This window comes from Aedes aegypti, chromosome 2 (assembly GCF_002204515.2).
Source record: "Aedes aegypti strain LVP_AGWG chromosome 2, AaegL5.0 Primary Assembly, whole genome shotgun sequence".
Classification (NCBI taxonomy): Eukaryota; Metazoa; Arthropoda; class Insecta; order Diptera; family Culicidae; genus Aedes; species Aedes aegypti.
The window spans coordinates 30,821,395-30,834,899 of NC_035108.1; the positions used below are offsets into that span (position 1 = coordinate 30,821,395).

General features: G+C 36.2%; 1 protein-coding gene across 1 annotated transcript; it reads left to right on the forward strand.

Annotated features, from left to right (window-relative positions):
• Nucleotides 1-10,038: 10,038 nt before the first annotated feature.
• Nucleotides 10,039-10,878, forward strand: LOC5574102. Its single transcript, XM_001661123.2, has one exon. The coding sequence runs from the start codon at nucleotides 10,195-10,197 to the stop codon at nucleotides 10,855-10,857; it is 663 nt and encodes a 220-aa protein (XP_001661173.1). The 5' UTR covers nucleotides 10,039-10,194; the 3' UTR covers nucleotides 10,858-10,878.
• Nucleotides 10,879-13,505: the final 2,627 nt, after the last annotated feature.

Genomic DNA, 13,505 nt, shown 5'->3' on the forward strand with positions numbered 1-13,505 from the left:
AATATATTGCCTGTTGGTTCCGGATCGTAATTAAGAATATAATCTCATTTCGGTGCTCTTTTTACAATCACATCCCAAAAACAGAAAGCTGCGAAAACGGCCGTTTACTCGTTTCTTCGTTAATAGGTATTATACACAATACATCTTTCGTCATCTCCAAATCCAATCGCCGTGTAATTTAAACTGCCAAAACAGTAAAGTAATAAAAATCATATATCCGTTTATTTCCGTAGAGTTTTAACAAAGCTAAAATAAAGATATCGATAAAACTCGCAAAAAAAAACGTTAAGCGCAAACCAATTTTCAGACCGAATGCTACGAAAGTCTTGTAAGTATACCGGAAAAATATCAGAAAACGGAGAAGTAGAACCGCATGTAACCAGCCGACACTTGTTAATGAATATGGTTCCAATTTAGGGAACCATCACGTTCCTTCTCTTCAGTAGACTTGCAGGAAAATATAACATTGAACAAAGAATGAATATGTAGAACTGAATCAAAATCGCAAATCGTCATCCAAATGGAAGAACTGTACATAGAGAACATTCTAATCACCTAAAATTAAACCAATTGGTAGGCCATTTTAGATGTTTCGTTAACAATCACTCTAACACAAAACGGTTAAGTTTCCTCATACTTTACGCCAATGTTTAGCTCTAGCTGAATTCCAGTGTAGTGAATTGTTTATTCGATAGTTTAGGGAATAGCTTTTTCTATCACTGATAGTCCAGAAACCGAAGCCAATCAAATGAGAACAGAAAATAGCACACACTTTCAAAAACGAATTCACAAACTACTACTTAAACAGTAAACTGCAGCAAACTGCATCCAAGAGTGCAGCTAAGCGAGAAGTGGAATCATGATGAAAAAAAGACTATGACAATAAAAGATTACTAGAGCAAAGATGACATAGAACCGAAGTGAATCTGAGAAAAAGAGCAAACCTTTATATTATAAAAAAAAACAAGGAATTACGCATCATGTACAATAGGATTTATGTTTCCTAGGCATTGAACTGTTTGAATTTAAGTTTTGTCTGTACCTTAGAAATGGCTTGCAAAAGCAAAATTGTATCCATATTGCATCATTTCAATTGAAAAGCGTATAATTTATTTAGCAAATACGATAGAAACTAGTTCGATACAAAATAGGGAAATTCAACCCAGAGAACGAGAGACACACTAATCAAACGGTTATGCGAGAGAACAATACAAAACAAGAGATGAAAATTCATCGGAAGAGATGACGACTTATTTAGAATTCGTTGGAAATAATAAAAAAGAACCAGTTGAGCTAAGCGTACGGGAAATGGAAGAATACAACAAGGAAAACTGAAACTTATTAGAGCCATGATAATTATTGACAAAGAGACAAATTGAACACTTATTAAAAACCAGTAATAAAATTAATTGAAAAGAGAATGAAATCATCCATATCATTGAATTTGAAAAAAAAAACATCGGTGTAGTATTTCATAGAATCCGAAAGTATCCCATCATTTTGAAAATTTCAGGTCGATCGGAGCTAGGCTTACCAGATGGTATCCTTTGGGAGGACATGGCCTCATGTTTGACCATGTGTCTTTCCGTCCTCTTTTGGGCTAAAAATGTACTCCTTTTCAAAATTAATCGAATGTTGTGTCCTTCTTTTGGGCTAAAAATGTACTCCTATTCAAAATAAATCGAATATTCTATTATGAATCCATAAGTTTTCTGATTATTTCTTCGATAGAATCTGATTGATTTTTATCAATCTCTTCATCCTTAGAAAGATTTTTTGTTTTTAAATCCAATGGTAAATATAACCCCTCTTCTCTGCATATTTGTGAGACGATATTTAGCGCATGTTAGATAATTTCTAATAAATAGGAAACGATTGTAAATGATAATTTACAACAATGATAATTTATTGTACCAGATTGATGTACATTTTCTACAAGTTTAAAATCAAATATGAAATAGTATTTTTGGTTTCTTTCATAGATAATGGGTGGTATGAATAAAATGTAGTAAAGCTGAGTTTACTACATGATCTGGAAATGGAACACAAGGCAGAATTTACTACAAAGTTACTGGTAGTTAGCTTCAGAGGTTGCTACACATGATTTGAAATTGTGGAATTGAATGGAATAATTTACATTTGAGTAAAAATCATGGGAAAGCGATGTGAGTTTTGATATTTTGAAAGGTTGAGATTTCCTTAGAAATTTGGAATTTTCGTGTGAACTCTTTTATGGTGATTTATGTCGATGGGAATTGAGGTATTTATGAAGTTATTCTGAAATTACCGTAAGAATTATGTCACCCCGGATTCTATGATTTCGTTTAGAATTCTGGAATCCCTGTAGGAATTTTGGGATTCGATTGACATTCTAGATTTGTTATAACAATTATGGAATTTTCGGTACTGTTATTGAATTCTTATGAAAATATTAGAAATCTGGTAAAACCAGAACTCGGGTTGGAATCTTTGATATTCTGATGTCAATTTTTAGCATTCTTTGCAAAATCTTTGAGATTTCTTTGATTTTTAGTTCCGTTTTGATTTTAGAGGAAATTTTCAATTCTAGTTTGAACCTTTTGAATGTCGGTAAATATCTACTGACTTCCGATGAGAATTTTTGTGATATCGGTACGAATTATTATAATTTTGATGGGAGCCCTAGTATTTCTGGTATCCTCATTGAATTTGAACGATTTTTTTTTAATTTCCATTCAAATCTAAATAGTTCCACCTGGATTTCAGAATTTTCACCAGATTGAATTGAAAACAAGTTTTCTACGAATCGAATGAAAAACAAGATATTAAAAAGGATACTTAGCTGGAATTGGACTCCATAAATTGGAACATGGTCCAATTCGGACCCAATAACAGTTCTTTGGTCATATCTTTTCTGCACCATAAACGGTATGAAATGTTTAGTGTCTTCGTGAAAGCGCGATTCAGCGCGCACATTTTTATTTTAGGAAGTTTTGTGGTAGCTCATACCAGGACATGACTAGACATGTTTGAACAAACTTCTCCAAAAGGTCCGAATTGGACCAACCCTGTTCGAATTCAGACCCCTAGTTTTTTGCTAGGTTGGTAATAAAATATAACTCCGATTTGTATGGTATCACAGCTTATTGAAGCACAAGCATAAAAAATAAACTCCATACGTGACAAATTTCAATTTTATTCGAGTCAGAACAAGCTCAAGTAAAATATGAATTTCATTAAAAGATATATCAGAAACCGGTTCAAATTTGGGTACAGTCAACTATTTCTAAATCGATTCTGAACGAGCTATCGTGTATGGAAAATAACGAAATTAAGTACACATATTTTGTAATTTTAGAGCCTTTTGTTATTTTAACAAAATACATTCTTCGAAAAAGTCATTTTAACGAACTTGATCAAATCGTTTTTGTATAATTTCAGTGCTTTAGGCATCTGAAGATACCTTGCTACACTAGATGGTAGTATCTCAAGTGTTTTTTTTTTTTTTTTGTTGCAAAGATTGAACACGGCCGAGATATTTCTACATTCTAAAGTGAATTATAGAAGTGCCCAAGTTCGAACAAAAACAGAACAGAATTTCTATAGATCTTTGCAAGTTCTTAATCCGGGGTTAAATTGATCACTGAGTTGAATTTCGTCTCTGTGACCGAATTACAAAAGGTTTCATTCGTATGAAGGGCATTGAATGCTATCTATTTTTCAGATGTCGAGTAATGAGTTTAATCCGTTTTATCTTTATTTTTAGTTTTGCATGAAATATTCGCAGTTTTTGAAGACTTAACTAACATGACTAAAATCGTCTCATATATAGATTTTCGAACCCCTACCTCTTCATCGCAAAACTTTTGTTTTAGATAACTTTTAATAGCATCCTAAAAGTCATCATCTGTGTTGCTAATTGTTTTGATAAACATCCCAACCATCACAACTAGGAGATAGAGGATTTTCATCCTAACGTTTTAAAATATTTTGTTAATCTATTTACAGTATCTATGTATCTATCTATGTATTTATATTTATATATCTATATAAATAAAAATGAAATGGTGTTTGTATCTATGTCACGAAATGCTTTAAGATCTGGTGAATGGATTTGGAAAATTCTCCCACTATTGTGATCGTGAAGTGGGTTCAAAAACAAGTAGATATTCACAGGGAAAGTCGAACAAGCAAAAACAAAACTAAAATGTCGATTTGTATAGGAATTTGGTAAAGAATCATCAAGCAGCCTACTATGTGGCAATAGAACGTTTGTCGGGGCAGTCTATAAATAAAAATGGAATGATGTTTGTCTGTCTAGTAATAGCTTGAAAACACGTCAACGGATTTAGCTGATTCTTTCATTGTTGGATTCGACAGGGGATACGACATGTTTGTGAGCCACATAGTTTATGCAAATTCGGAAACACTACACCGACCTGTTTATAAGGGATTTTTACATGGCCTACTTCACAGCCTACTGCTTGGTAATACAACGTTTACCGTACAACTAGTAATTATAAGGGGGGTCTGTAGCCTTGAGATTACGCTTTCGCTTCATAAGCGGAAGGTCATGGGTTCGATTCCCAGCCCCTCCACAAAAAAAAACTGGTCCAGCCACCAGAAGACGCCTCACGGAGGACCGTGTTTTGGGGAGCACATCCATCCTCCGTCAGTATCAGATGGTGACTGAGACAAACTGACCCACTTCACAGCAAGGCGGGTCCAATTATCTAAGGTGTCCTATTATGCTCACTTTGTGGAGAAAACCAGACAGGGTAGGTGAGGAAGGGCTGGCCGTTTTGTTTACAAACATCTGAGGCAGGTAGTCGAGAAATTGACTCCTGATTGGTTGGAGTAACATTGTTGTCAAGAATTATTCTAATCTGGTCGCCCCTGCTCCTTGTGTGCTCTACTCCTTTCTTTCTTTTTTGACAATTTCGTCCGCACTGATGGCAGCACAGTTAGTTTCAGTTTCAGCATCATCCAGGCAAGGCAGTAATGTTTGTAAACAAAACGGCCAGCAAGTTAAAGATGGCCTCCTAGCCGCTTTCGCCAAGTGATTACACCTTACTCTGGCTACAGAGTAAAATGCACACACCTTGCTTCGCAGGCAGCTAGCCTCACTAACAGCAGAGCTCTCCCCTACCTGCTCAGTGTGAGAGTAAAAGAGTAGGAGAGAGTGAAACTAGATGTAAATATAGATAAGTTGAAAATAGATCTGTATCGGTAAAGAAGCTACAAGATCAACTGAGTCCGGCACAGTAGTGGCCACAAGCACGAAGTGCCTTTAAAAAAAACCTAGAAATTACCTGGGAAGGAGGCACAGATAGGGTGGCTGATCCATTGGTAGTGTGTGTACCAATAATAGTGGTAGTGCGGTTTCAAGCGTGTTATAGACAATTTTTATTTTTATGCGTATTTTTTCTAACATGGCCCTTGTTAAATTGATATGAATGTGTATAAAATTTGTTCGGACATTAATAAGGACCTGGGAGGGAGAAACCGATACAAAATTTATGTACGTCATAGTGAGCCGAGATTCTGCTGTCACGAACTGTCACTGTGAGCCCAGATCTTAGAGAATGGACAAACTTGATAAAAGCGCGTAATGGATCAAAACATTTATTTTGCATTTCAACAAAGTTGACAACAATCGGTTGAAAATCAATTCCTGCACACCCAAAAGCAATGCTACGATCGCACCTTATAATTTGATCGAATATAAAGTATTGAAACACGCATCTTTTTACTGTTTCTCAATCAAAATTAAAATAAATACATATAAAACTATGGCCCTTTTTCCAAGATTGTCCAGAAAGATCGAAGGTACACAATTAAAGAAAAGTAGCGATTCTTCCCAAGCCTGCCTTGATTGTCGTTGGTGAGCGGGAGTTATCTTGCAGTTTGGAAAAGTGTTGTGTCATATTTCGTGTGTAGTATCTGTGCCTCCCTCCCAGGTAAGGACCTGAGAGAGAGGAGACAGCTCACGCACAACTGGCTTGATTTCTTGGCTTCTTTGATTTCTTTTTCTAATGTTTGGGTTGTGCACAACGGTTCAGAGAGCACAAACTGGGTCAAAACCATTTTCACATTCCATTTGTTATCAAAAAGATCATAAAATTACAAAATTTCAATAGCAATTTGAGTCCAATCGACACTATATAAATATTCAACGATTTTATATGCGATAGCATAGGAAAACAACCTGAATTTTCGATCACATCCAGTTTTAGTTTGGTCAAATTTTGACGGTTTTTCACGCTCTGCCCTTCGAAAGTGCGGTTTTCCAGTGACAGTTGATGACAGGTTCCCTTGACTTTTGGAAGCTCGCAATCTAAGCCAGCTGTCTCCTCTCTCTCAGGTAAGGACATAGTAGAAAACAATTAAAAACCTTATCTTTTTTGCTCCTTTGCACCAGTAATAGTGGAACGTCCTTATAATAGTGGGTTTCAATGGGAAATCAATGTAAACCACTAATATAGGAACAGACGTTAGCAAATACCACTATTACTGGAACATGTTCCAGTAATGGAGGAAATGCTGTTTTGAAAGATTCAATGCTTTTATCATTCTAACATTATTTTTTACGTAAAATAGAATAGAAAAGCTTTCGTATGACGTATTCAGATATGAAAAACGAGCTTCCGTTATTTTCTGGAGATTTTTTTATTCCTCACCCCGTTACTATTGCCACTATCACTGGTACAGACGCCCTACTACACACGAAATTTTTTACACTTTTTTTCCAAACTGCAAGATAACTCCAGTTTGCCAACGACAATCAAGGCAGGCTTGGTGTAAATCGCTAGTTTTCATTTATTGTGTGCCTTCGATCTTTCTGGACAAGAAGCACACTCATTGGTCGCAGCTTGTTTCCGTTAAAAAAAAACGAGGGTGAGGTTGCTGAATGGAAAGGATTGAACAGTACCAACGTTAGTTATCAACAGGATTATCGAATACAAATTTTAATTTAAAAACTGCTAATGGTGAACACCAAGGTTTCTAGACAACTAAGTAGAAATATGAAGAAATATATCAGGATCTTCTTCTTTCTGGCGTTACGTCCTCATTGAGACAGAGCCTGCTTCTCAGCTTAGTGTTCTTATGAGCACTTCCACAGTTATTAACTGAGAGCTTACTTTGCCAATGACCATTTTTGCATGCGTATATCATGTGGCAGGTACGAAGATACTCTATGCCCTGGGAAGTCGAGAAAATTTCCAACCCGAAAAGATCCTCGACCGGTGGGATTCGAACCCACGACCCTCAGCTAGGTCCTGCTGAATAGCTGAGCGTTTACCGCTACGGCTATCTGGGCCCCTAAATATATCAGGATACTGAAGCATTTAAGGGGACACGGGAGACCGTGTTATTTTCCCTATCTTTCGTCTCACTCTAACAATTATCATCAAAACTTTGTGGAAGCAAATCTCGAGTTTTGATGAACCGATAAAGCTGAAAATTTATCGGGTTGTGCACTACATATATAGAATCATAAAGATACATTTTCGCATCGATATATTGAGTGGTACTTGGGATTTGCTTCTTGAAATGAATAGGGTGATTATGATGACGTCCCGTGCGGCCTTTAAAGGTGATTAATTTGATAATAAAAATTTTTCGGAATGATTCGTGTATTATGACTCGTAATTTACGAGTTCAAAGCGAAATATTTGTTTTTAAGATGCATGGGCAACAATTCGAGCAACATTTGGATAGTCCCAGGGAGAGCGTTCTCTGTGTCTGAAAGTTTGTTACAAAAATACGCATACGCATTAGAGTGGTTCAAAAAATCGTTTTTGCTCCACACCGCTCATTCCATTCTAGATCAAATCCTGAGTTTCCTCCCAAAATTTGAGCTCATTTGGATGAAAACTGACACTGCACAAGCCCTTTAAAGTTTATATGGGAATTACTATGGGAAAAGCAAGCATTTCATTCAATATATCGGTCATAGTGTTTGCCCATGTGCTCTTGGGGATTAGAACTATGTTGATACGCATAGCAGTTACACATTGAACTTTGAACATGCTTCGCATTTCTTAATCCTATTTTATGAGTGAAAAGCAATCTGAGAACATGGAAATATCCCATATATTATTGATTTTGACCGATTTTACGTACCACATACAATATTACACAAAACAACTGCAACTTTTTGAATTTCCTATGAAACGGTTAACTTTGGATAGTTAAGGACAGATTTGAATGAATGTGGTTGACCACATCAGACAAAACTTGAATTTCAACACATATTTTTTTAATATTTCATGATATATAAAGTTGGAACGGCTTACTAATTATCATTTTAAGACCATATTTTGTTAGTGTTATAATTCATAAAAAAAAAGAAGAATAAGCTTCACCAAACTTGTGTTTATTACCGAATTTGAAAAATTTGCATTTTATCCAATATTGTATGCTTTATGTTTATTGCAAAAAAAATCTTCCGAGTACCGGTATTTTATCGTAAAAGAGCTCGTAGTTGGCGTATGACTAAAAGTGAAATTCAAAAAAAAAATCTAGTGGCCTATTTTCCCGGAAAATTCTAGATGAATTTTCACGATTTCCTTATATACCGCTAACTTTAAAAATTCATATCTCCTAAACAATGCATTGTAGAAAAAAGTTTTCAAATGAAACAGAAAGGAAATTTTCTCAGCAATCTATTAAAAATATAAAAAGCAAAACATTTCCCGGAGAATTTTTCACCATGAAGAAAATTGTCGGAAAAATAGCGGAAAAACTATCGTCTGTATCATGAAAAATTTTCGAAACAATATTTTTTGTTTCATCAATTCATACTCTGACTTTCGTCCATAGACGCCAAAATGGTATCTCTTACCGTTTAGGCGACAGAATTGAAAAACCGATGACCACCCGCACGCTTCCCATAGGAAAATGTATTCTATTATGGGCCTCATAACCGTGCGCTAACGGAGGTACAGTCGAATTTCGTTCGTTGCACTACGTTTAATTGCACTTCGTTTTAATTGGGCTCCCGTTAAGTGGGCTATAGCCCACCTAAAACGAAGGCAAACGTCACTTTCTGACATAAACCGTAATTTGTCAATGTTGGTAGCGCTGAATTTCTATTGTAATCGGTTATTTGACAGCCCAAAACTTAGCCCGATTAGTGAAAGTCTTTCACTAGGAGGGCCACGGGTTTAGTGCAACGAACGAAAGTTGACTGTAATAACTTACACGCATTATTGTAAGGGGAAGTCCATGAACCACGCGGTATTTTTTTTTTTTTTTGAATATTCAGACCCCCCCTCCCCCGTTTTTAGACCGTGATCATTGGCCAGACCCCCTCCCCCCCATTAATGTCCACCTGGTTTATGGACGACACCTAAGTGTAACGCAGTAAACCATCGTTCATTCTCCAGTTAGAAGAAGCTTTTCGTCAAACGGAGCACTCTCCGTTAGGAGTTGTGAAACACTAACCCTCAGTATCAAGCCTGTCGCTAAGCAAAAAGCATATTTATACAGTCATAAAATGCTTTTTGTAATTTACTTGCATTTTTCAAATTTTGTTAAATTTATAAAATAATCAGATCAAATTAATTATCAGATAATAAACTGAATGCGCGCGTAAATTTTCAGTTATGTTCTCTATACGAAATCATATGTTTGATATAAATTCTGATTGTTGCTTGGAAGAATATAGTATTTGCATGTATCAACCAACTGCATAACACCAGCTGGCAGAGATTTATATTACTGAAAAATAGTATATATTTTCTATACTTAGATATAACAAAATACAATGCCTACAAGATTAGTACGAGCAGTCACCAGTACGGATATATATAATTCCAGAAAAAAGAAGTTACCTACCTATGCAATTTTTTTCTTAGTGATTCCCCGGTCATATTGCCCACATTCCCCCTAAATAATTTTTCAATACCAATTAAAAGCACACATTGACTATTGTTAGTTCGCATAAATTACCACCCAATCAACGTACAAACTAGCAGTGATTTTTTATCTGCCCAGCAACTAATTATATTGGTTCATCAGCAACCTCCGAGAGTGATTTAACGCCCTCGCTTACAACTGTAGCAAGGGATGAGAATCACCAGATGTTTTTTCCCACCGACGAGCGCGCAAAACTACTCAACAATCAAATCCACCCGGGATGGATTACCTTAGTTAATCTCGCTTCGCGAGTGATCGGATTAGATTAGTGATTTTGTGGCCTTTAGAGAGATGGGAGCCACGCCGTTGAGCGACATCCAGTTCCGTCAAGCGATCCCAGCCGATAGGGAAGCGTTGCGTGAAGCTTTGGGGACATTCTTCTACGCCGAGGAACCGCTGACGATCTACTACTACCAGGGCAGTGATGTCACCGATGACGACATGGAGTTCTCGTTATCTCTCATCGAGGAGGGATTCGTTTGGTTGGCCGTGGAGCAAGGTAGCGGACGAATCGTTGGACTATCCGGCGGTGCCATAACCGAACCTGATGAAGTCACGCACTTGATCGACCTGGCTGGGCGTACCGAAACCAAGAAGTTCGCCGATATTCTGCGGGTGCTGGGATATCTATCGCACGAAGTGGACGTGTTCAATCGATACGGGGTGGACAAGGTATATCACTTGCACTTCTTGGCGGTTGATTCTCGACTACGGGGGCGATCGCTCGGCAGGATTCTTATGGAGAAGCAATTTGAATACGCTGTGAAATGTGGAACGAAAGTGCTTCGCGCGGATGTCACTGGATTCTATTCGGCAAAGCTGTTCGAGTCTTTGGGCATGGAAACTGTTAAAGTTATAGCTTACAGCGATTATCTGACCGAGGACGGTCAACAAATGTTTCTAGCTGAAGAACCGCACGATTGTATGAAAGGGATGGTTAAGATATTGCAATAAATTTTGGAAGTGTTGCCCAAACTGGATTGTATGTATTGTAAAAGAAACTCCTATTTTTTTCCATTTTTCAGTCAACCGTTTCAGACAATATTATGCGTTAAACATCTATATTGTGTCAAAATTTGAAAAATCTAACTAAATGATTGAATATCGATCACATTGCGGAACACATTTCTGTCTCAAGCATCAAAATACCGCTATTTGCTTGATTAATGGTTGCTGAATCCACTTCTGTTTTCATAAATATCATAGCACGTCTAGTTTTTGAAGTATTGGCTGTTGAAAATGCAAAATTTGACTATATCAGCCAACTTGCATGCAAATTTGCCAGCTTGTAAGGCAATTTATTTGTCCAATTTGTCACAGAATTCTAACTTTATGTATATAACAATAATTATCAACAAAAGTTAATAATATTATCGATGCTCAAGAGTTTTTTTTTGTGGTTTAGAAAAGTATCGTATTTTGCCATATTAGAAAAACGAAGAGTTTTGTATGGAGACTGCAAGCATGTTGAAAAAATCGAATCAATCTAAATTTTATCGTGCAATTTCAACCAAATTATATCTGAAATGAAAGTTGATGTCCTATTTTGCATGCTTGGTGGATTAGATCACAAAAACTTTGATAAATCATGCTTTAAATTTCACGTAAACATCGATTAAACCAAGCAGTAAGAAACCACTCAGATCTCTTAAGAAGTTTCATGAAAAAAACATTTCAGTTTTTTACCAACTGCTAGGACTTTTTTTTAAATTTCATGAAAAATAGAATCTTTTAGAGAATTTCCAAAAAATCTTCTATGGATTCCGTTGATCAAGAAAGAAAGATATTATCAAGATTTTACCTTGATGAAAGATGAACCTTTATGGAAATTTATCAAGCATCCTACCAAGAACCTTGCCAGAAATCTTCTCAAGAAATTTTTCAACGATCCGATTTTGTTCCATAAGATTTCCTATGAATCTGCTCAATATCGTCAGCCAGAAATTCACAAAAGATCTAACGAGAAGCCGGTTAAAATTGTACCAGAAATCTCCTGAAAACCAATAATTTTTATATGACTTTGCTAGAAAAACTAACTTTATCAGCTCACAAAAAGTCGTAATGTTAGTTATGATACAAAATGTGAATTTTTAAGCAGTCGTGTTCCCCTTACAAAATTTTCTAGTTTCGCCCATAGTGCTTTTCCCAATGTGTTCTACAATTTCCCGTGTATTTCCGTATTTTCCCCGGCAATTTGGAATTCCCGCTTTTTCCCGTATTTTCCGGATGGATGGACACCCTGAATATTTCCAAAGCATCCGTTAAAAGGTTAAACACTAGGTAAGATTGCTAAAAATAATAGTAGTTTCAATAACTTAATTTTTTGGTAGGGTTTGAGTTACTCTTCGTTTCAACAAATTCCTTTAAGCTACATATGACAAGTCGATTTAATTACAAAATTGTTGCTAAACAAAAAAAAATCAAAATAAAAACTTTTGAGCGTTTCAAATAGCCTTTTTTGATAGCCACCCACCCCCTCGTAACACCTTTTTATATAAGTAGATGAAAAAACCGAATTTAGTACTATACCATTTAATTCCACTAGAGTTTGTATCCTTTGACAGATACGCGTATTTCGACCTCAACTGTAAGGCTGTCTTTAATGTCGTGTACTAGACTCGACTTTTTATATATTTTCGGATATTTATACTGCCGTGAATCGCAAGTCAGTCCCATCTGCATTTTCGTCAAAATTGAGTTGAATTCAGTTTTCAACATATCTTCCAATGTTGTTTCAGCTACACTTATGAGATAATATGATTTGTTCAGAAAAACAACAAGTCAAATTGTCCCATAATGAAAAGTAATCGCATATCAGTCCCACTACAGATTTTCGGACCGTGTAACACAAAAATGAACCGTGTTTTGGTCATCTTTATATTTTTCTCGGAACGATAACGTAGTGAAAGGCAAATTGTGAAAGATTCATTAACACTTCAGTCGTCGCGCTGTTGTATTTTGTACAACACTGTTGAAAAAACCTCGCTTTTCGTTCACAACAGCAGCGTGGTGGTTCTGACGGTGGCAAACCGCGCGACGACTGAAAGGTTAAGATTTGAACATGTTCCAATCCTCTGGAATTTTTTGAATATTCGTATGTAAAACGAATTTGGCAACTTCACAGCCCATTTTCTCAATGCCTACTTTTTACAGATGGGACTGACTTGCGATTCACGGCAGTATAGATGTGTTTACAATATTCAGGATAGGAAGTTGACTGCCGGCGGATGCATTAAGATTCATTGGAAATCTTCTGATATATGATCATTTTTTATTTTAATCCATACAGAACACTTTCGTTTAAATTCATTAACAGTTCTTACATTTCTTACATCCAATGGCAACTGATTGAATATTCTTATCCCACTGTAATATATTTATTTCTGATTTGTGCTCATTGTGAACGGCACAACACGCAAATCGTCAATATGTCTTGTCCTGTACTGGTGTAAATTTCTACCTCTTACAACAATATTACACAAGTAATCTGGCAAAGGATTGTTCGTCAGTTTATATATCAGTACAAGCACATTGAAAATTATACGTTGCTTAATAGACTGCCATTGCAGTGTCTCTAACATAGTTCGAACAGGGGTATACTT

Bases quoted from the DNA above. Each gene is read 5' to 3' on its own strand.
- LOC5574102 (XM_001661123.2), top strand. From the start codon at position 10,195: ATGGGAGCCACGCCGTTGAGCGACATCCAGTTCCGTCAAGCGATCCCA.